At 44.3% G+C, this 22274-nt stretch overlaps 1 protein-coding gene across 1 annotated transcript in view; it reads left to right on the forward strand.

The window, feature by feature from the left end:
* The first annotated feature begins 2406 nt into the window (after positions 1-2406).
* Positions 2407-22274, forward strand: part of TRPC4AP (transient receptor potential cation channel subfamily C member 4 associated protein) — a 64575-nt gene continuing 44707 nt past the window's right edge. Inside the window, exons 1-5 of the mRNA XM_049779210.1 lie at positions 2407-2522; positions 14413-14541; positions 16530-16646; positions 18182-18239; positions 20233-20288. Coding sequence (XP_049635167.1) covers positions 14431-14541; positions 16530-16646; positions 18182-18239; positions 20233-20288 — 342 coding nt within the window. The 5' untranslated portion in view covers positions 2407-2522; positions 14413-14430. The remainder of the gene's footprint in view (positions 2523-14412; positions 14542-16529; positions 16647-18181; positions 18240-20232; positions 20289-22274) is intronic.

Raw genomic sequence — 22274 nt, forward strand, 5'->3', positions numbered from 1 at the left:
TTCCAAGCCCAGGTGAATCAGGGTTGCACAAGAAATAATCCAGACCAGGCTGAGGGAGAAACACTTATAGTCTGGCAGTCTTCTACCTAGTATGGAGATCATTGCCTGCCAGAACTATCGTTTTTTTTGATTACAGAGATCACCCCAGGGTGGGCCAGTAAACCCACTCAGATTTACAAGTAAGACAATCTTTGTTTTGGGTGAAACCAAGTTGTAAACAAACAGATACAAAGAAAATAGGGATAAACTTTGTTTTAGGAAAAATGAGGTGTAATCCAACAGTGCTCAGGGGTTACTTCTGGCTCTGCACACAGAAATTAGGGTGGGGGGTGATGTGGAGGAGGACATATGGGATGACTGGAATTGAACCTGGATTGGCCAAGTGCAAAGCAAATGACCTACCTGCTTTCCATAGTAAATGGAAATGGAAAATCCAGGGAAAAAAGTGGGGTGGGGCGGTGAGGAAGGACTTCATAGGAAGGAGACAGTGAATAAAGGACTAGAGACATAGCTCATAGCTCAGAGGTGTACTAGGCTGAATACGGGGCACCTAAAGCATATGGTCCCTATCTTGAATCTCTCTGTGATTCATGTTAGCTTTTAGTGGGAAGTTAAAGATACTTTTGCTTTCCAGGGTTGAATGATACCACAGTGGGTAGGGTGTTTGCCTTGCACATGGCCAATATGAGTTTGGTACCTAGCAACCCATATGTTCCCCTGAAACCTGCCAGGAGTAATTTCTTTTTTTTTTTCTTTTATTTTTTGGTTTTTGGGTCAAACCCTGCAGCGCTCTGGGGTTACTCACGGCTTTACGCTCAGAAATCGCCCCTGGCAGGCACAGGGGACCATATGGTATGCTGGGATTCCAACCACAGTCATTCCGCATGCAAGGCAAACGACCTACCTCCATGCTATCTCTCCGGCCCCAAGGAGTAATTTCTGAGCACAGGAGTAGCCTCTGAGCACTGCCAGGTGTGGCTCAAAAACCAAAAACAAAGATATTTTGTCTTTCCAGATTGATTTTATATATCCCTATATACATACATTTGTTGTTCTTGGTCACTTGGCTCTGGGGGTTAGGTGAAGTTTTCAAATTTGGGGAACTTTACATCAAGATCTAGATATATATGTGCCTTTTGGTGGGGAAACTGGAAGATCCTGCTACATCGTGCTGAAGGCAAAGAGACCAGCTTTTGAATAGATGTGCGAGGGTGGCCATCATCCAGGCTGGTCAACAACAGTTCCCAGGTATGGCTGCTGTTGAAATGTAATTGCTGGGCACGAGAAATAGCACGGAGGTAAGGCGTTTGCCTTGCATGCAGAAGGTCGGTGGTTCGAATCCGGCATCCCATATGATCCCCGGAGCCTACCAGGAGCGATCTCTGAGCGTAGAGCCAGGAGGAACCCCTGAGCGCTGCCGGGTGTGACCCAAAAACCAAAAAGAAAAAATATGTAATTGCTTATTCATTCTTAGAAGTGGTGTGGTGTGGATGATAGATTGGCAATTACCTTAATTCCAATCGGTCAACACCATTCCAGTTGTGTCAAACCCCAGTATTCCTCTTTCATTCTGTTATGGTTAAATTCCCAGGAGGGATTAAAAAAGGGGGGGGGAGGGTGAGGAGACCACCAGGTCTTATCAGAGAAGTTTCCTCGGAATAGAGAAAATACAGTCTGGTGGAGGAAAATTAGGACAAAGTTGGTCCAAAAGAACATGCTTAAGCACCCCCTTCCAGTCCGCTATTTCACTTACCTCCCTCTCTACCCACTTACTCTACCCGGTGAGTCCCTCTGCTTCTGCTTCTTGTGTGGGCTTGCAGTCTTCCCTTGTGGGCTGCATTCCAGCACAAAGCCCTGTTAGCCTGCTCAGCCCACTCACCCCCCCGTCACCCTTGGGGCGCTGTAGCGCAGCGCCGCGCCTGGAGACTTTTCATGATCTGAGTAGGCTCCCAAGATCCTCTGCGTGAACGAAGTAACCAGGAAGGAAATTTGGGTGCAGGGAGTAGATAGAGGTGCACAGTGAGGCAGGACTCTAACTGGCCAGGAGCTTACCATCTCTCCCTGCTGTGGTCGCAGCCACAAACAGACAGGCAAGAAGAGAGAAGTGCCATGAGGAACTCGACTTGGCTTTGGCACACCTTGCAAGACGTGGGAGCTGGGGGACCCCAAATCCCTGCAGGGGCCGGCCAGCCACTCCCTCCCGCCCTCGCTGCTGCGCCCAGTCCCGGTGCCGGAGAGAGCCGGGACTACATTTCCCAGCAGCCCCCGCGGCCTGCGCCACCGCTCTCCACCCCTCGGGGGCGCTGTAGAGTCTCCTCCGCCGCCGGGGCCGTTCGCTTCCTGTTTGTCGGCGAGGAGACATGGCGGCGGCGGCGGCGTCCCGGGCCGGCCGTGGGAGGCGGGCGGCGGCGGCCACGGCCGCGGCGTGGGGCGGCTGGGGCGGCCGGCCGCGGCCCGGGAACATCCTGCTGCAGCTGCGGCAGGGCCAGCTGACGGGCCGGGGCCTGGTCCGGGCCGTGCAGGTAGGCAGGCGGCCGCGGGCGGAGGAAGGGGCGGGGCGGCGGAAGCGGGCGCGGGGCCGGGCCGGGCCGGGCCGGGCCGGGCCGCCACCTCCCGCCCGCCCGACCCCGGGCGCCCCGCGGAGCCTCCGGGCGCTGTCAGCCGCGCCGGGCTCCGGGTTGGAGCCGAGCGGGCCGGACCGCCCGGGGCGTGTGGTGGACGGCGCCCTGGAGCCGGGCCCGGCCTCTGCACCCGCCTCCTTGCCCTGCGCCACGTCTGCACGTCTGGGGCGAAATCTGGGCCTCCGGTTCTCGAGCTTTCTGCTGCTGCTTTCCGAAATTGGGCAGGGCGTCGTCATCGCAGCCCCCCCGGCCCCCCAACAGTTCCCAAGCGTCATGCCCTGAGCCTTGCTTGCTTGACATCCCATGCACCTCCTCCCTCCTTCTCCAGTGGGGCCCCCTCCGTTGTCGCTGCTCAGTCACAGCCCGGAATTCCTTCGGCTGGCTCGTTCCCAGGACTTGTTCTCCGTCTGTCATTGCCGTTTTCTTTGTTGCCTCCCCGATTTCTCCCCGCCTGTCTTGTGCCACAGGAGGCTGCTGGGCTCAGCGGGTGCAGGGCCCGCGTGTAGCTAGCCCTTGGCAGACCCACACTCCAAGCCAGAGGAGGGTGTAAGGTCTTGCGTTTTTGGCTCGGGCAAGTTCTATGCCTCAGTTTCCTCAGAGTGGATGGAGATGATACTTGGTAATCCATCTCGTAGGTGTTAATGAGGCTTGAAGGAGACAATTGTGTGAGGTCTTTAAGCCCCTTTCTGGTGCATAGTAAGGAATGAAGAGTAATTGGTTAGTATTAATGCTCCTTGACACCTGGCTTAGGAAAGGGTGTGTGTGTGTGTGTGTGTGTGTGTGTGTGTGACGTGAAAAACACCTGCTTAGGAAAGGGGTGTGTGTGTGTGTGTGTGTGTGTGTGTGACGTGAAAAACACCTGCTTAGGAAAGGGTGTGTGTGTGTGTGTGTGACGTGCTACTGCTTTAAGTGTGTGTGTGTGTGTGACGTGCTACTGCTTTAGGGTCCAGTAAGAGTGTGTGTGTGTGTGTGTGTGTGACGTGAAAAACCCAGCTAGGTTGCACACATATCTATTTAACATTAGCTTAAATCTACAGCCAGCTTTTTCATCAAGCTGCTTTGGAAGCATACACAAGAAACAAAGTTGTTGGGAGTGGGGAGGAATGAGGAAAGGGAGTGTGGGTGGGGGTGGGAATGAGGCTTTTCGTCGTGTATCTTTCTGTAAATGGGTTAAGCTTAATTTCTAACCATTTCAGAATAACTGGTCTCATTAAAGGAACAGTAAAAGACCTGGTGTTGTGCTAGTGTCAGACGGGGAAGCTTACAGAGGAAGCAGCGGTTCTGAGGAGCACTCTTTTCCTGGACAGTAGATAAACAGAAGTAAGCAGCTCTCCACCACTTCCGCTCTTTTCTGTCTGCCTTATGATCCTAGGAATACTTGCTCTACCCTTTCCAGGGGTCTCAAACTCGCGGCCCAAGGGCTGCAAACGGCCCTCCGTACATTTTGTGGCCCTGCCCTAGAGGAGTCTTTTTTTGTCTTGTTTTGTTTCAGTTGTTTGGGTCACACCCCACAATGTTCAAGGCTTACCACCGACTTTGCACTCAAGATCACCCCGACTTTGCCCCTCGGCTCCCAGGTAAATTGAGTTCGAGACCCCTGCAAGCCAAACTACTCTTCTGAGTCGGGTGTGTATGGATAGAAAAGGGAACTGACTGTGCTCATATTTTGAAACCACACGTTATACATCAACAATTCGCGCAGGGTATCTAATATCTTTGTGCCTAATCCTTGGTCTTTTAGTCTTTTGAATTAACCTCAGAAAGGTAAATTTGCTCCTAAGGATCCATTTTACCAATTCTTAATGTCCCAAGGGCTATCGTTACTGAACTTCTTTAACTTAATGAGTGAGGCAATTTAGGACACTTAATTTGTTTCCAGTGAAAGATGATTTGGAATTGGATGAGCCTGGAGAAGTTCCTCAGCTAGAAAACTGCTAGAATATTATCAGGGGCTACTATTGGCTCAGTGGTGGGGATAGAACCAGGGCTCAAGGCAAGTTTGTCTTAATTCCTTCTGCACTACTTTTCTAGCACAGAGAACATTCTTGAGGCTGTTTTAGGCTATTGTGGTTATCAATAGTGGTATATGAATGTGGGATCTGTTTTGGAGGTTGAAATGAAGACACCGTCCTTGAACGAAGTGGGGGCTTTTATCTTCCAGATGTGTTCATTTCCTTGATCTTGTCCTTATCACACACCTACCCTCCATGCTGTCCTCCCATTGCAAGCTAAATTATCTTCTCAAGATATTTCTTTTTTTTTTTTTTTTTTGGTTTTTGGGCCACACCCGGCGGTGCTCAGGGGTCACTCCTGGCTGTCTGCTCAGAAATAGCTCCTGGCAGGCACGGGGGACCATATGGGACACCGGGATTCGAACCAACCACCTTTGGTCCTGGATCGGCTGCTTGCAAGGCAAACGCCTCTGTGCTATCTCTCCGGGCCCATCAAGATATTTCTATAGTTGAGTAAGCACCCACATTTAGCATATGGTGTAAAGGCAAAGACTTGATTTTTGTTTTGTTTTGGGCCACAGCCGGCAGAACTCAGGGATTACTCCTGGCTCTGTGCTCAGAAATTACTCCTGGCAGGCTCCAGGGACCATATGGGATACTAGGATTGATTTTTTTTTTTTTTTTTTTTTTTTTTGGTTTTTGGGCCACACCCGGTGGTGCTCAGGGGTTACTCCTGGCTGTCTGCTCAGAAACAGCTCCTGGCAGGCACAGGGGACCATATGGGACACCGGGATTCGAACCAACCACCTTTGGTCCTGGATCGGCTGCTTGCAAGGCAAACGCCACTGTGCTATCTCTCCGGGCCCTGATTTTTTTTTTTTAAGTTTTAAAATCATATTTAAAAACCCACATAGCAAATTTTACTATTCTGATCATATTTAGGTATATAATTTAGTAACAATAAATATATTCACATTGTTATTCACAATTTTCATCTTGCAAAATTGAAAAATCTGTAAGCTTTTTTGGGCAGGGAGTCACAATCTAATGGTGCTCAGGTGTACTCCTAGATCTGTGGCCAGGGATCAATCCTAGCAGTACTTAAGGGATCCTGTGGGGTGCCAGAGATCAAACTGGGTCTGGCCTCATGCAAGGCAAGTACCCTATTGTATTAATGCTCTGGCCCCAAATTCTCCCCCCCCCCCATCCCCCTTGCCCCAAAGCTTTAAAGCAGTGGTCCTCAAACTATGGCCCACGGGCCACATATTGTATTTGTATCTGTTTTGTTTCTTCATTGCAAAATAAGATATATGCAGTGTGCATAAGAATTCATTCATAAGTTTTGTTTTTACTGTAGTCAGACACTCCAATGGTCTGAGGGACAGTGAACTGGCCCCCTGTTCAAAAAGCTCCTGCAAAGGTTCTAGAGATGGTTTAATGGGCTTGAGCAAGAGTGGAGCTCCAGAACCAGCACTGCATGGTCCTCTGAATGCTGACCACTTTGGGGTGTGGTGCTAACATTCCTTAATTTATTCATTTATCTTTTGAGCCACACCTGGCTATGCTCAGGGTCATTCTTGGTATTGTGGAATTGAACCTGGGGTCAGCTGCATGGAAGACAAGTGCCTTATTCATTGTACTATTGTACTGATCCCCTTGCCTAAAAATATTTTAGGAATCTTTCTTGATTGATTGATTGTGTTTTGGGCCACACCCAGTGACACTCAGGGGTTACTCCTGGCTCTGTACTCAGAAATAGCCCCTGGCAGGCTGGGGGCCCACAGGGGATGCCAGGAATTGAACTGGATCCCTCCTGGGTCTGCCACATGCAAGGCAATTGCTGTACCGCTGTGCTATCTCTTCCACTCTGCCTTGCCTAACATTTTTTAATTAAGAAATAAGACATGTTTAAAATTTCAAGAGATACTACTTGTTTGAGCCTCATTCTAAACATAAATATATTTGAAACCTAGAGGTTTAAGTTAAATAGTCTTCCTTGATTGTCAAAGGAAATTTGATACAAAAAACCAGAATTGGATAATTCCTCATAAATTAAAAATAGAAGTACCATTAATTTCAACAGGAATTTTATATTAACAACCATAAAATTCACGCTTAATATAATGTAAAACATTCTGAAAGCAGAAGCAGGAATTGATTGGCTAACACTCATTATTAGAACCTACAAGGTGTTTAATCTTCATTAATATCCTTTATGATGACCATGTATTGCACTCAATATTTGAAGCATTTGGTTATTTGAAGCATTTGTTAAATAAGATAAAACCTTTGAGTTGAAGTGTTGGAGGCAGTCCATCTCTATTTAAAAAGAAAAGCAGTAAAAACAAAATAAGTCAGTGCAAACTCGAAATGTCACATTCACTAAACAGGTTGACGGTTTAGCTATAAGAGATTATCACCACTGTAAATGGGTAAACCACAAGTACTAGAGAAAAGCCCCATAGAGCACCTGCCAATAATTCAGCTTTGAAGTGGATGGTGTTTCTTTCCTCACAGTACTCAGCTGTTCACATGGAAAACAGAATCCAAATGATTTTTTGTGTTTTTTTGGGGGGTGGGGTTGGGATCACAGTGTTTAGGGCTTACTCTAGTCTGTGCTGAGGAATTGATCATTCTTGGCAGGGCTGGGATCCAACATGGGTTGGTCATATGCAAGGCAAGTGACCCAACCACCATACTAAATCCCCATTTTTTTTCGTTTGTTTGTTTTTGGGTCACACCTGGTGGCACTCAGGGTTTTTCCTGGTTGTAAGGTCAGAAATCGCTACTGGTAGGCTGTGGGACCAAATGGGATGCCCGGTGTCAAACTCAGGTTGGCATGTACTAGGCAAATTCCCTATCCGGTCCCTCTTTTTTTTTTTTTTTTTTTTTGGAAGACTCCTTTACTTTGGGGAATATATTTTATTGTAGCCTCTTCTGAAGCATAGAGATATAAGATCATTTGATTGATAGAAGGGCAATTGGGGCCATACTTGGTGAAACTACTGAAAGTTTGCTGCCAATAAATGCTGGCATGGAGGGACATGTCATGCCTGGGGTTAAATTTGGGTCAGCTACATGCAAGGCATGTCTGGAAAAACTTGTTTATCTGTAAAAGACTTTTAGTCTTACATTGCTTAGGATAGAGGATTCTAAGTTGAAGTTATTTTGCTTTGACAGTTAATGTTGGGGCTTGGGTGATAGATTTAAGGACTAGAGTGCATATGTGTTATGCATGGGGTTACGTTGTTTGATCCTCAGTGTTGCTTGGGCTCCAGGCAATGCCAGGTATAGTCCCAGTGGCCCTAAACTGTGCCACATTGCTGATTGCAAGCATTGAACCAGCTGGTGAGTGTCACTGTGAGTGCTCCTTATGGGACCAAATAAAATGTTAATGGTGTTACTGCATTCTCTCTCTCTCTCTCTCTTTTTTTTTTTTTTTGGTTTTTCAGGCCACACCCGTTTGATGCTCAGGGATTACTCCTGGCTAAGCTCGGTCCTTCCTTGGCTATCGCTTGCAAGGCCGACACCTTACCTCTAGCGCCACCTCGCCGGCTCCAAGCGTTCTCTTTAAATGATCATTTAGCTTAATTTTGAGAGGTTCTTTCTGATTCTCAGCTCTTCTGTATTTGGGCATTTTCCCATTCATGACCCCTGAGAGTGCTTTAGGATCATCTAGTTTTCCCAAAATATTATATCAATATATGAAAGTATTGCTATACACTTTGGTAGATGTATGTTGAATTCTATAAAACCAATTTAAAAAGTCACTTATCATCTAGTATCATTCCCCTCTGTAAAATGGTGTGCTTAATGTTCTTTTGGGTTTTTCCTATTTTTATTGATTTGGTGAGGGGTGGGATGGGATTTGGAACACATCCAGTGGTGCTCCTTAATACCTGTATTTCTCTCTGACCCTATTTATTTTTCCTTCTGTGCTCCCCTCTCCAACCTCTGGCCCTATTTTTTTTTTTGTTTTTTTTTTTTTTGTTTTTGGGCCACACCCGTTTGACGCTCAGGGGTTACTCCTGGCTATGCTCTCAGAAATCGCCCCTGGCTTGGGGAGACCATATGGGACACCGGGGGGATGGAACCACGGTCTGTCCGCTTGCAAGGCAGACACCTTACCTCTAGCGCCACCTTCCCGGCCCATCTGGCCCTATTTTTATCCTTTTTCCTTTTGTTATTGTTGTTTATTTTGGTGGGGAGGCACTTGTGGTGATGTTTAGTGGTTACTCAGGAATCACTCCTGGTGGTGCTGAGGGGACCTTATAGGATGCTATGAATTGAACCCAGATTGGTTGAGGGCAAGACAATGCCCTATCCACTGTAATATCCGTGCAACCCTCTATTTTTCTTTTCTTTTTCTTAATCTTTTTTTGGGGGGAGGGCACACCTGGTGATGCCCAGAGGTTACTCCTGGCTCTTTGCTCAGAAATCACTCCTTGCTCAGAGGACTATATGGGACACCGGGGATCAAACTAAGGTCCATCTTGGGCAGTCTTGTACAAGGCAAACACCCTACTGCTGTGCTATTTCTCTGACCCAATATTTTTGATTTTGTTTTCTGTTTTTTTGTAGTGCCAGTAGTTGAACCTAGGGCCTAACAGATTTAAGGTGAATGAGTGCTCTAGTACTGAGCTACATCCCTGGCCTTAGTGAAGTGCTTGAGGAGCCAAAAGTTACATGTAAATTTATGTTGTAAAAGTGGGGGTGGGGCCTGTAAGCACTGGTACACCAAACCCCTGAACCCAGTTAATTATTTTTCTCTTTGTATTTCAGTTTGGGAAGTAACTCTTGACATTATCTTCAAGAGCAGTGAAAATTTTTTTTGGGAAGGGGACACACCTGACTCAGGAATCACTCCTGGCAGTAAAAGCAGAGACTTTTTTTTTGTCTTTTATTAGAGCATTGTAAAAGTTCTTTTTTTAATCTGTATAATAGGCCACTATCATATAAATGATTACATATATTTTCTCTCATTCTTTAGGTGATTGGCCTTTCATTTATTTATTTATTTTTTTGGCAATGTCCTTTTCTTATTTTGTGGTTGGGGGGGGAGGGTCACCAGAGCTCTAAGTGGCATACTTGGGAGGTCATACAGTGCTGGGGATTGTGTCCAGTAGCCTATGCATTCCATGCATGTGCTCCAGCTCTTCAATTGGGATTTTGATATTTCTCTGGCCCTGGTTCTGTTGTCAGAGATACTAAATGCTGGCTCAAAGGACAATATGGAATGCCAGGGATCAGACCTGGATCAGCTACGTGCAAGGAAGTGCTCTAACTACTGTACTCTCTCTCTGGTTCCTCCACCACTTTTTTGGGCATGGCGTGGGGTGGAGGATTTGGGTCATACCTGACTACACTCAGAGATCATTTCTGACAGGCTTGGGGTATCAGATGGTATGCTGGGGATCAAACCTAGGTTGACCATGGACAAGAAAAATGCTCTACACGCTATGCTATCACTATGCCCACCCCGCCCCCAACACATTTTAGTGAAGAGGTTTTTCTTGCTCCACTTTATGCATCCAGCTATTTTATCAAAGATTAACTGCCTATATATATATATTGGTTTTTGGGTCACACCCGGCAGTGCTTAGGGGTTGACTACTCCTGTCTCTACGCTCAGAAATTGCTCCTGGCAGGATGGGGGACCCTATGGAATGCTGGGATTCGAACCACCATCCTTCTGCATGCAAGGCAAACATCCTGCTTCCATGCTATTTCTCCGACTCCATATTTTTACTTTTTTTTGGGGGGGGGTTTGGGCCACACCCGGCGGTGCTCAGGGGTTACTCCTGGCTGTCTGCTCAGAAATAGCTCCTGGCAGGCATGGGGGACCATATGGGACATCGGGATTCGAACCAACCACCTTTGGTCCTGGATCGGCTGCTTGCAAGGTAAACGCCGCTGTCTATTCCATTGATCTTGGGAGTCTGCCTTTATTTCTGTACCATACAGTTTTAATTACTATAGAAATTCAGCTGATTTTTGTATATTAATGTAGCCTGCAACTTTGCTGAACTTGTTTATTAGCTCTAGTGGGTTTTTGGGTGAGTGTCTTAATATTATCAACAAGATGATGCAAGATCTTGCCATGTATAAATAGTTTTCCTTTTATTTATTACTTTGGATGTCTATATTTTCATGGTTCCATTGTTCTGGCTAGAATTTCAAGTACAGTGTTAAGTAAATTAGTTTCCTTGTGTTAGTAGAAAAGCATATTCAGGTTTTTAATCATTTCAGTCAGTGCTTTTTTTTTTTTTTTTTTTTTTTTTTTTTTTTTGTTTTTGGGCCACACCCGGCATTGCTCAGGGGTTACTCCTGGCTGTCTGCTCAGAAATAGCTCCTGGCAGGCACGGGGGACCATATGGGACACCGGGATTCAAACCAACCACCTTTGGTCCTGGATCGGCTGCTTGCAAGGCAAATGCCGCTGTTCTATCTCTCTGGGCCCTCAGTCAGTGCTATTCATCAGTTGATTATAGTCATTAATTTTTCTTAGTTAAACTAACCTTCCATCCTGGGATACATCTTACTTTATCCTTATCTATATTTGCCATATTATTTTGCATCTATATATAGTTTTGGACCACACATGGCATTCAGTGCTCAGGGCTTACTCCTGCCTCTGTACTCAAGGATCACTACTGGTGGTGCTCAAAGGACTACCTGGATTGACTGTGCAAGGCAAGCATTCTGTCGTGTGTGTGTGTGTGTGTGTGTGTGTGTGTGTGTGTGTGTGTGTGTGTGTGTGTGTGTGTGGACCACACTAGTTGATGCTCACAGGCTACTCTTCGCTATACACTCAGAAATCTCTCCTGGCTTGGGGGACCATATGGGTCAGCTGCATGCAAGGCAATTGCCCTACCTCTGTGCTATTGTGCCGGCCCCTCTATCCTCTATATTATTGCTCTGGCTTTTTTGTTTTTGTTTTGGGGCCACGGCAGAGTTCAGGAGTTACTCCTGGCTCTGCGCTCAGAAATTATTCTTAGGGAACCATATGAGATGCCAGGGATTGAACCCGGGTCAGCCACATGCAAGACAAATACCCTCCCTGAAGTGCTATCCCTCTGGTCCCAGGAATTTAGCTTTTATATGTCTTTTCTTTCTTTTTTTGGTTTTTGGGCCACACCCAGCGGTGCTCAGGGGTTACTCCTGGCTGTCTGCTCAGAAATAGCTCCTGGCAGGCACGGGGGACCACATGGGACACCGGGATTCGAATCAACCACCTTTGGTCCTGGATCGGCTGCTTGCAAGGCAAATGCCGCTGTGCTATCTCTCGGGGCCCATATATGTCTTTTCGTGTCAAGGTAATATTGACCTCATAAGATGTTTTGGGAACTGTTTAGTCCTCTACTACATTGTAACAAAAATTTAGCAACTATTGTTAATTTTTCTTTAGATGTTTAATAGATCTACCTATGAAATGCTTGGACCTCAGCTTTTCTTTGTAGTTATTGTTGTTTTTAAAATTTTGAATTAAATCATTGATTTGGTGGTTTTGTTTTATTTGTTTGGGCCATACCTGATGGTGCTTAGGTACTACTCCCAGCATTGTGCTCAGAGATTGTTCCCTCTGGTGCTCATGGAATCATGTGCTAGAGATAGATCCAGGGCTCCCAACATGCAAGTCATGTGCTCAATCTTTTGAGTTTTTGCTCCAGCCCCAAATCACTAATTTTATACCTTGTAGGTATATCAGATGTTCTAATTTTTTCTGAATCAATTTTTGCTGTTTGAAGCCTTCTAGGAATCTGTTAATTTAATTGATTATATGCCTTATTGGTATGTAATTGTCTCGAGTTCTACCTGATAAAACATTTTATTTGTGGTGTAGTGGGATTGGGGAGATAGCACAGGAGCTAGTGGTGAGTGCTTTGCATGTGTGTGGCCCTATGTAGCTCTCCAGCACCACATAGCCTCTGAGAACTGCCAGGTGTGATCTTGAAAGTTCCTGAACACCTCAAGCATGGCCCTTTTCAACCCTGACCACCAGCAGGGTAGCTCCTGGCACCAGGCACTGCAGGGCTGAAGCAGGACTATATTTTTAAGCCCTCCCATTGGACCATCTGGTCCAGTTGACTGAGTATTACCAGGAGTGGCCCCCTGGCTCCCTGAGCACTGTTTTGGAGACTCCCTCCCAGTGTTTGTTTTTTTCTCTGAGGTTAGAAGCAATGTCTCTCGTTCATTCCTGAATTTGTTAATTTGATTCATTGGAAGGTAGACCCACAATGTACCAGCTCTCTCCAGTCCCTGGTTTAGTTCCTCTTATTTCTATTTTCTCATGGTGAAAGGCTAGGTCATTGATATGTGATCATGCTTTATTATTCATATAAAAATCTTTATGGCTATGAGTATGTGAGTGCTACTTTTGCTGAGTCTCATGCAACCACATTAGCTGTTTTTGTTTCAAGGAAAAGGAAAATAATTTTTTTACATTATTTACATTAATTTATATTTAAATAATATTTGCATTGATTTGAACTTGCTGGAGCAATATGAAATTGCTGATATTTAATTTTTTTTATTTTTTTATTTTTTTTTTGGTTTTTGGTTTTTGGGCCACACCCGGCGGTGCTCAGGGGTTACTCCTGGCTGTCTGCTCAGAAATAGCTCCTGGCAGGCACGGAGGACCATATGGGACACCTGGATTCGAACCAACCACCTTAGGTCCTGGATCGGCTGCTTGCAAGGCAAACACCGCTGTGCTATCTCTCTGGGCTGATATTTAATTTTTTTGACCCATAGAAATGGTAATTTCCTACAGTTCATCCTAATGTATATTGCTTGCAGAAATACTTTTTTTTTTTTTTTGGTTTTTGGTTTTTGGGTCACACCTGGTGACGCTCAGGGGTTACTCCTGGCTATGCGCTCAGAAGTTGCTCCTGGCTTGGGAGACCATATGGGACACCAGGGGATCTAACCGCGGTTCATCCAAGGCTAGCGCAGGCAAGGCAGGCACCTTACCTCTAGCACCACCGCCCGGCCCCTGCTTGCAGAAATACTTTATAATCTGCCATTGTTCCTTTATTGTTTTAATTTTGCAATCTCAGAAAGCAGATGTGAGAAGTGCAAGATCAGAGGACTGGTATTTCAGGATGGGCTACAATGTCCTAGATAACCATTGCATGTCCTGCAGTAGGAAGATCTTGTGAACTGATTGAGTGGCAGGTGCATGGGAGACTAGTTCATGCCTACTCTCAGGTAATATTTCCCAGAAGAATTAGTGGAAGCGGTGCCACAGTTGGCTGATGTAACTATTATTACTTTAGAAAGTTGTTGCATGTACCTTAAAACATTTACTCAGTCCCCTCTCTGTGCCTCACACGCTTTGAGAGAGCAAAGGCATACATGATGAGCCTACTCTGGAGGAGTTTCTGGATAAATGTACTGGTGATTATTTTTAATAATAGGATGGGTTTTAGATAAAGCCCCAGAGTAGTGGTCTTACTCTCTTAGAAAAGAGAAGGGAAAAGACAGTAAGAACTTTCTACTTGGCTTACCCTTTGAAAAAGTAGTATAGCCACTTTCCAGGTAGACAGGAAAAGGGAAGGACATATGAAGAGATTCTGAGAGAGAACATCTGGAGCGTACTTTGGGAAAGAAGAGTGGCTTGGAAAAGATGAGGCGATGAGATATGGAAGGGCTTTGTCTCACAGGGAAGGGAGTTGGACTTTGTGCTAATAGGCTTTTAGGAGCTTTTTGAAGTTTCCAGGAAGAAACCTTAGAATTGTGTGTTCTAGGTTGGTTTGGGAGGCAGCTGGTATACGCTTTCTATACCAATATTCTTTCCTTACTGATAACATGATCCTCTTTTCTTTTTTGACTAACAGTTCCCGGACATTTTTCTAATGGAGAGGGACAAACAGTCCAAATGGAGTGGAATTCCTGAGCTGCTCCTTAAGCTCTATACCTACAGCCATCTCCACAGTGACTTCGTTGAGTGCCAAAACATCCTCAAGGTAACTCTTTGGGACCTTAGAGGGGCTAAAGGTCAAGGCCCTCCAGGTGGGACACAAGATATCTGCTTCCCTTTTTCCCTTCTCTTTTGAGTTTACTTTTAAAGTAATAGGGTGCTTTAGCATAACTGAAGACATTTTGGGAAGTTCAACAAAAGTTCAACAAAAGAAAGAAATAAAAGTCAATTATAATAAAGAACCATCACAAGAGGCCAGTCATTAAATTGCTTTATCCTTTTGGACTTTGTGCTTGTTTGTGGCATAACTTGATTTATTTAGAGCATCAACACTACCCTGGGACAAGGCTGGCATTCTTTTTTTGTTTTGTTTTGTTTTGTTTTTGTGGCCACACCCAGCAGTGCTCAGGGGTTACTCCTGGCTCTGTGCTCAAAAATCACTCTGGCAGGGGCCGGTGAGGTGGCGCTAGAGGTAAGGTGTCTGCCTTGCAAGCACTAGCCAAGGAAGGACCGTGGTTTGATCCCTCGGTGTCCCATATGGTCCCCCCAAGCCAGGAGCAATTTCTGAGCGCTTAGCCAGGAGTAACCCCTGAGCATCAAATGGGTGTGGCCGAAAAAAACAAAAAATACAAAAACAAGAAATCGCTCTGCCAGGCTTGGTGGACCATATGGAATGCCGGGGATTGAACCTGGGTTCGTCCCAAGTTGGCCGTGTGCAAGGCCCTACCGCTGTGCTATCATTCCGGTCCCAATGCTGGCATTCTTTTTTTTTTTTCTTTTTTTGGGCCACACCCAGCGGTGCTCAGGGGTTACTCCTTGCTGTCTGCTCAGAAATAGTTCCTGGCAGGCATGGGGGACCATATGGGTCACCGGGATTCGAACCAACCACCTTTGGTCCTGGACCGGCTGTTTGCTGTGCTATCTCTCTGGGCCCCAATGCTGGCATTCTTTCAGCACAAAGTTTTCTTTTGTCCTTGTTTTAGACTATACCTGTTCTGGGTCTATTCCTGATACTCTTTGGAAGTTGCCTCCAGTAGAGCTTAAGGGTCATGCCTGCTACATAATAAGTATTAAAGAAATTATTGGGGTCAGTGAAAGTACAGTGGGTAGGGCCTTGCATGTGGCCAACTTTGATTTAATCCCCAGCATCCCATTTGGTCTCCTGAGTACCACCAGGAGTGGTCCCTGAATGTAGAGCCAGCAGTTAACCCTGAGCACTGCCAACTGTGGCCCTCAAACAGAAAACAAAGAGAAATTAAGTATTATAGCCTTTGTTATTCTAATAACTTTTCTGTAAAATCATTTTTTCTGTTCTGTTCCTTGTAAAGAATTCTTCATGCCACCACAACCCCAAATTTGAGAACCGCTTGACTAAATCTAGTCTAGAGATACAATAGCATAGGTTTGTAAAAAGGAAAAAGGAAAAGTGCTAAATGGCACAGATGAATTCCAGATTGCTTTGGAGGTTCAGAGTGTTTTCAGATGCCTTCTGGTGAAGGGAAACAGGGAAGACTTTTTTTTTTTTGAAATGACATTTGAGCAGGATTTTCATTATCTTTTGCTGCAGAGCTACCACCCCAAATCTCAACAGTTTGAAATAGCAGTCACTGTTCTCATGGTTCTCTGAGTTGGTCCAGGAGCTCTTCCACCTTATGTGTTGGGAGGAGCACAGAGACATCAGCATGGTTTCTGACTGTTAGCTTTAGCTCATTTGTTGGACATCAGCTCTGGCTGTGTCTCCTCTCCTCATGGCCTCTAGGTAATCCCTGTTCTCACAGTGTGGTGATTTGGCCCAAGATAGCAGAAACCAGCACCTCAGAGTTGGTTGGAACTGGCATAATGTCATTTCTTTCTCATTCACTAGCCCAGATCAAGGACAGATACCGCCAAGGGCATGCCAGGAAGGGTGCCTCCTTGGGGGGCTCTCTGTGCTCATGGGGATTCAAGTTGTGGTTCAAATGCAAACCAGTGTTTCAGTGTCTGGTTCATGCCAGCCACTAAAACTAAATATCTCTGTTCTTTTTCAATGTCTAGGAAATTTCTCCTCTTCTTTCCATGGAGGCTATGGCATTTGTTACTGAAGAAAGGAAGCTTACCCAAGAGACCACATACCCAAATACTTATATTTTTGACTTGTTTGGAGGTGTTGATGTAAGTATTATCACTGCTGCTTAATGGCTTAAGAGTTTAAATTTGGAGCTAGAGCGATAGCATAACTAAGAGGGCATTTGCCTTGCACACAGCAGACCTGGGTTTGACTTCCTGTATGGAATATCATTGCTCTAGCACCACCAGGAGTGATTTCTGAGTGCAGAGCCAGAAGTAACCCCTGAGCACTGATGGGTGTGACCCAAAAATAACCAAAAAAAAAGAAGTTTAAATTTTGAAACAGGGGGCCGGAGAGATAGCATGGAGGTAAGGCGTTTGCCTTTCATGCAGGAGGTCATCGGTTCGAATCCCGGCGCCCCATATGGTCCCCTGTGCCTGCCAGGAGCAATTTCTGAGCCTGGAGCCAGGAATAACCCCTGAGCACTGCCAGGTGTGACCCAAAAACCAAAAAAAAAAAAATTTTGAAACAGGAGGCAAATGATTCAGAATTTATAGCAAGCAAATCAGAATTTTAATCTATAGAAACTCAGGCAGTTATCTGTATTGAAGCAGCATCACTTTTGCTTTAAATAAAGGTATGTTTCCCACTTCTCATAATGCTTTTTGTGCATACTTTTGTGTACATGTGAGTCCTGACATTGAAGCATATGTGTCTTTAATTGTTTATAAATTTGTCCCTATGTGTCTCCAGGAGGTTTTGTCATTAACATTCCTAGTAACAGAACATAGTGTTTACCCTCACTGTCACCAACTCATTGTAATTTTTTTGTTTTGTTTTTGAGTCACACTTAGTAGTGCTCAGACCTTACTCCTAGTTTTGTACTTAGGGATCATTCCTGGTGGGACTCTGGGGACTGTATGAGGTGTTGGGGACCCAGGTCAGCTGCCTGCAAGGCAAGCACACTACTCACTCTATTTACTCTGGCCCTTGTATATGGTATTTTTATAGGCTTTGTTATTAAACTGTGTGAAATTTTCCTTGCAAATAGGAAATAAGAAGTATCAGTAATCACCAGAAAATAAGTTCACCTTTCTCACTGCCACCCACATCTTGAATTATAAAATTTCCGGTAACCTCTTTTGCCAAATAAACAAAACTATTTTCCTGGTTTGGGGTGGCTGTGGGTTTTTTTTTTTTGTTGTTGTTTTGTTTTTGTCTTTGTTTTTTGTTTTGTTTTGTTTTTGTGGTGAGAGGAGGCTTGGAGAGAGGAGACACCCAGCTGTGCTCCGGGTTTTCTCCTGACCAAATGAAACACTTTACCCAGTCTCTCTATTTAGGATATTGTATTAATAGAGTTGTGTTCATATCACAGGTAACCTCAAGAATGTGGGTTTGTGGAGCTGAAATGATAGTACATGAGGTGTCATGGCAAAGATTATAAGTTGTGTCTTGAATTTATTTTGTAAGTTGTGCTTTGAATTTTGAACAAATAAATTTAGTTTATATAATTCAGAGACAATAATTATAAATATATCTATAAATAATATTTAATAATAATAAACAATATTTATAAATAATATTTATAAATAACTTTTGAATTTATTTCAAGATTTTATTGTTTTTGATTTTTTTATAGCTCCTTGTAGAAATTCTTATGAGGCCTACGATCTCTATCCGAGGACAGAAATTGAAGAGTAAGTCGGTTTGAATTCCTCTTTTCTCTCTTCTAACCCAACAGTAAGGGCATGTCTACTTCATTTGTGGACACACTATCCTCCTCCAACTAAGTAATTTTTTTTATTAATTAAAAAAAATTGTTGGGGGCCGGAGAGATAGCATGGAGGTAAGGCGTTTGCCTTTCATGCAGAAGGATGGTGCTTCGAATCCCAGCATCCCTCATGGTCCCTTGTGCTTGCCAGGGGCAATTTTTGAGCCTAGAGCCAGGAGTAACCCCTGAGCACTGCCGGGTATGACCCCCCCCCAAAAAAAAAATCGTTGGGAAGGTCTTCCTGCTCAGTGTTAAGGGGGCTGAAGGTCAATCCAGAGGATACTCCAGACCCTGTGACACAGTAATACTTGTGCCCAGAAGTGCAGTGGGCCACAAGGGACACTTCATTAGTGTTCAGGGCTCCCCAGGACTATACCCAGTGATACTGAGGGAACATGCAGTGCCAGGGGACAAATTTGGTGTATGCCAAGCCTTCGTGCTCCTTCCTTAGCCTCTTTATTAATTTTATATGGGGTTGAAGCTTAAAGATAGATGTGGTGCATAAAGAAAAAAGTGTAAAAACTACTGGGTTGAAAGTCCTGCATCTTTATACTTTCTAATAGTCTATGGGTCTAGTTTTTTCTTTTTTTAACTTAAATAATTGGGCATTTTGGGCCATACCAACAATGGTCAAAGGTCACTCCTGACTTTGAGTTTCAGCATCACTCCTATTGGTGCTTGGAACCAAACCTTGGGTGCTGGGGATCAAACAAAGGTTGACTACATGCAAGGCAAGTACCCTACCTGCTATATTATCTCTCTGATCTCCAATGGGCCCAGCTTTTTTTTGGGGGGGGGGCACACCCGGCTATGCTCAGGGGTTACTCCTGGCTGTCTGCTCAGAAATAGCTCCTGCCAGGCATGGGGGACCTGGGCCCAGCTTTTATGCTTTTTTTTGGAAATTATTTCTCATAAGGATTTTTGGGATGGTAAGAAATAAATCTCCAAAATGAAATAAATCTCCAAAAAACTGTGTGTGTGTGTGTGTGTGTGTGTGTGAAATAAATCTCCAAAATGAAATAAATCTCCAAAAGTGTGTGTGTGTGTGTGTGTGTGTGTGTGTGTGTGTGTGTGTGTGTGTGATTTGCTGTGTTGGGAATCAAATCTTGGGTGGATCTCACCCATGTAGGCATGTGCTCTGCCCTTAAACCCTGACTATATAATAGAAGATTTTTTGTGCTGTCAGGGATTAAGCCTTGGGCCTCATTTATAACTAAGCTTGTACTTCACTAATCTATGATGCCCCTGTCACATTTAATTATTGTTTAAATTACCCTAAGGCGTTTACTCTTTTTTAAAGACCATTTTGTGATAAAAATGATGTATGCTTGTTGGTATGCTTTTTTGGTGTGTGTGAGAGTAAGGGGTCTTCCAAGTATTTCTCAGGAGACTCAGGACCCCTTCTGGTGATTGCTTTGAGTGCCTTGTGCTGGGCATTATCAGCATAGAGGTCAGTCTATGGTTACTTGGAGCCTCCAGGGCTGCATCCATGTTGATGCTCAGGGACCATGTGGTGCTGAGGATCAAGTGGGGGGTTGGCCACATTTAAGACAAGAACCTTAACCTCTATACTATTTCTCTTGCCCCAATATATTTCTTTTTAATCAAAAGTTTCTTAGCTTTGGGGCTAGATCTTACAGCTGGTAAGATCTAGTAGTAAGCCAGAAAGAGAGTCCTTTGCATAAGACCAACCAGTATTCCATATGGTCACCAAGCACACAGCCAATCTGGGTTCTATCCCCAGCATCCTGTGCCTTCTCTGCACCCTACTGGGCTCAGAGCCAGGAGTAAATTCTGAGTGTAGCCAGGTGTGGTCCAAAAGTTAAGCCAAAAAGAAAAAAAGAAAAATAAATTTAACATTGTTGTTAAAACACTGCTTTTTTCTATAAAAAAAAATGACTTTTTTTTTTAACTTTCAGTAAGCGATGAAATGTCCAAGGACTGTTTGAGCATCTTGTATAATACCTGTGTCTGTGTAAGTACCTTTGTCAGTGGGGCTCTATTTATCTACCATTCTTGGACTGCTCGAGGAGGAAGTATTGGAAGTGGGAATGATAGATATGAGAGATATAATCAGACATTGGACGAATCATTTTTACATGTGCCTGCCTGAAAAACAGGATTAAAATTATGGTGGTAGAAATTATGGAGAATCAACATTTTATAATAATTTTTAAGAACTGGGACTGCTTGAGCAGATACTGAACTCCCTTAACTTTTAGCAGACATGTCTGAGAAAAGATTGAAGAAGGGGCCGGAGAGATAGCATGGAGGTAAGGCGTTTGCCTTACATGCAGAAGGATGGTGGTTCGAATCCCGGCATCCCATATGGTCCCCCAAGCCTGCCAGGAGTGATTTCTGCGTGTAGAGCCAGGAGTAACCCCTGAGCGCTGCTGGGTGTGACCCAAAACCCAAAAACCAAAACAAAAAAAAAAAAAAAAGAAAAGAAAAGATTGAAGAAGTAGTGAAAGATGATGACTTTTAAGATTTAACCCCATTATTTCTAGTCCTATATTTTCTTTATATACTGGAATGGGAACTAGAAGGCTCATTCTTACATTGGTAAAATATTCTATGAGGTCAACAACTGAGCAAGAAAAAAATTGGTGAATGAAGAAAGTAATTTGTTAGGAGATAAACAGCATAGTAACAGCGTAGTACTGAGTGCTAGAACTTGATTTTGAGTTCTGTCCTATAACTTAGTGCTAATTATTATCCTCTCAAATTTCAGTTTCTTTATAAAGTATAGTTAATCAAACTAAGAGTTGTGGGGACTAAAATGGTGAAGAAAAAAATAAGTGCTTTTTTTATACTACTGTGTCTTTTGGGACTTATCTGGTACATTGTAAATAGTAAATTAAAACAGCTGGTTATTGAATAATTTGTTTTTGTTTTTGGGGCCACACCTGGCAGTGCCCATACAGGATGCTGGGGATCAAATTGGGGTTGGCACTACCTGCTATACTATTTCTCCAGCCAACCTAGATATTTTTTTTTAAATATTGTTGGCCAGATAGAAGCAAAGATCTTATTGCACCATGAATGAAAGTACTTTATTCAAGGACTTGTTTTTATTATTATTTTGGTGGGAACGGGGCACAACCAGTGGTGCTCAGTGCTTACTCTGGTCTTTTGTGTTCAGAGATCATTTCTGGTGGGGCCCTAAGTTATTATTTTCAAGAAGCTATTGATAATAGGAGCCAGAGAGTACAGGAGGTCAGGTGCTTGCTTTGCATGCACCATCCTATTCAATCTCTGGCAACACATATGGTCCCCAGCATCACCAGGAGTGATCCCTCAGCACAGACCTGCAATAAACCATGAGCACTGCTGGATGTGGTTTAACACCCCCCAAAAAAACAAACACAAGCAAGACAATCTCATTGAGGATTAGACTGTACTGTATATGGCAGAATGAAACATTGCACTACTGTAGAGGTGAGCTCTTTAATGCTTTTAAAACACACAGCATTAAAAAAAATACACAGCATTTTATTCCATTATTTCTTGGCTTATTCAAGAAAAGATTTCGGAGATCTTTTAGAAGTCTCAAAACAAACAAAAACCCTACCCAAGAGTATTAACTTAATAGTAGGGCAGAAAGACAAGAATAAAAATAAAATCATTGAAAATCATAAAATCGGGGCCGGAGAGATAGCATGGAGGTAAGGCGTTTGCCTTTCATGCAGGAGGTCATCGGTTCGAATCCCGGCGCCCATATGGTCCCCCGTGCCTGCCAGGGGCAATTTCTGAGCCTGGAGCCAGGAATAACCCCTGAGCACTGCCGGGTGTGACCCCCCCCCCAAAAAAAAAAAAAGAAAGAAAATCATAAAATCAACTAATCTATGGACAGGAAGCATTTAAATTTTATTTTCATAACAGGTAACACAAATGTTTCAACAGTTAAACACTTCAGCATGTGTAACAGGGTTGTGCAGTAGAAACTTATTGCAAACCATCT

This window comes from Suncus etruscus, chromosome 9 (genome assembly GCF_024139225.1).
Source record: "Suncus etruscus isolate mSunEtr1 chromosome 9, mSunEtr1.pri.cur, whole genome shotgun sequence".
Classification (NCBI taxonomy): domain Eukaryota; kingdom Metazoa; phylum Chordata; class Mammalia; order Eulipotyphla; family Soricidae; genus Suncus; species Suncus etruscus.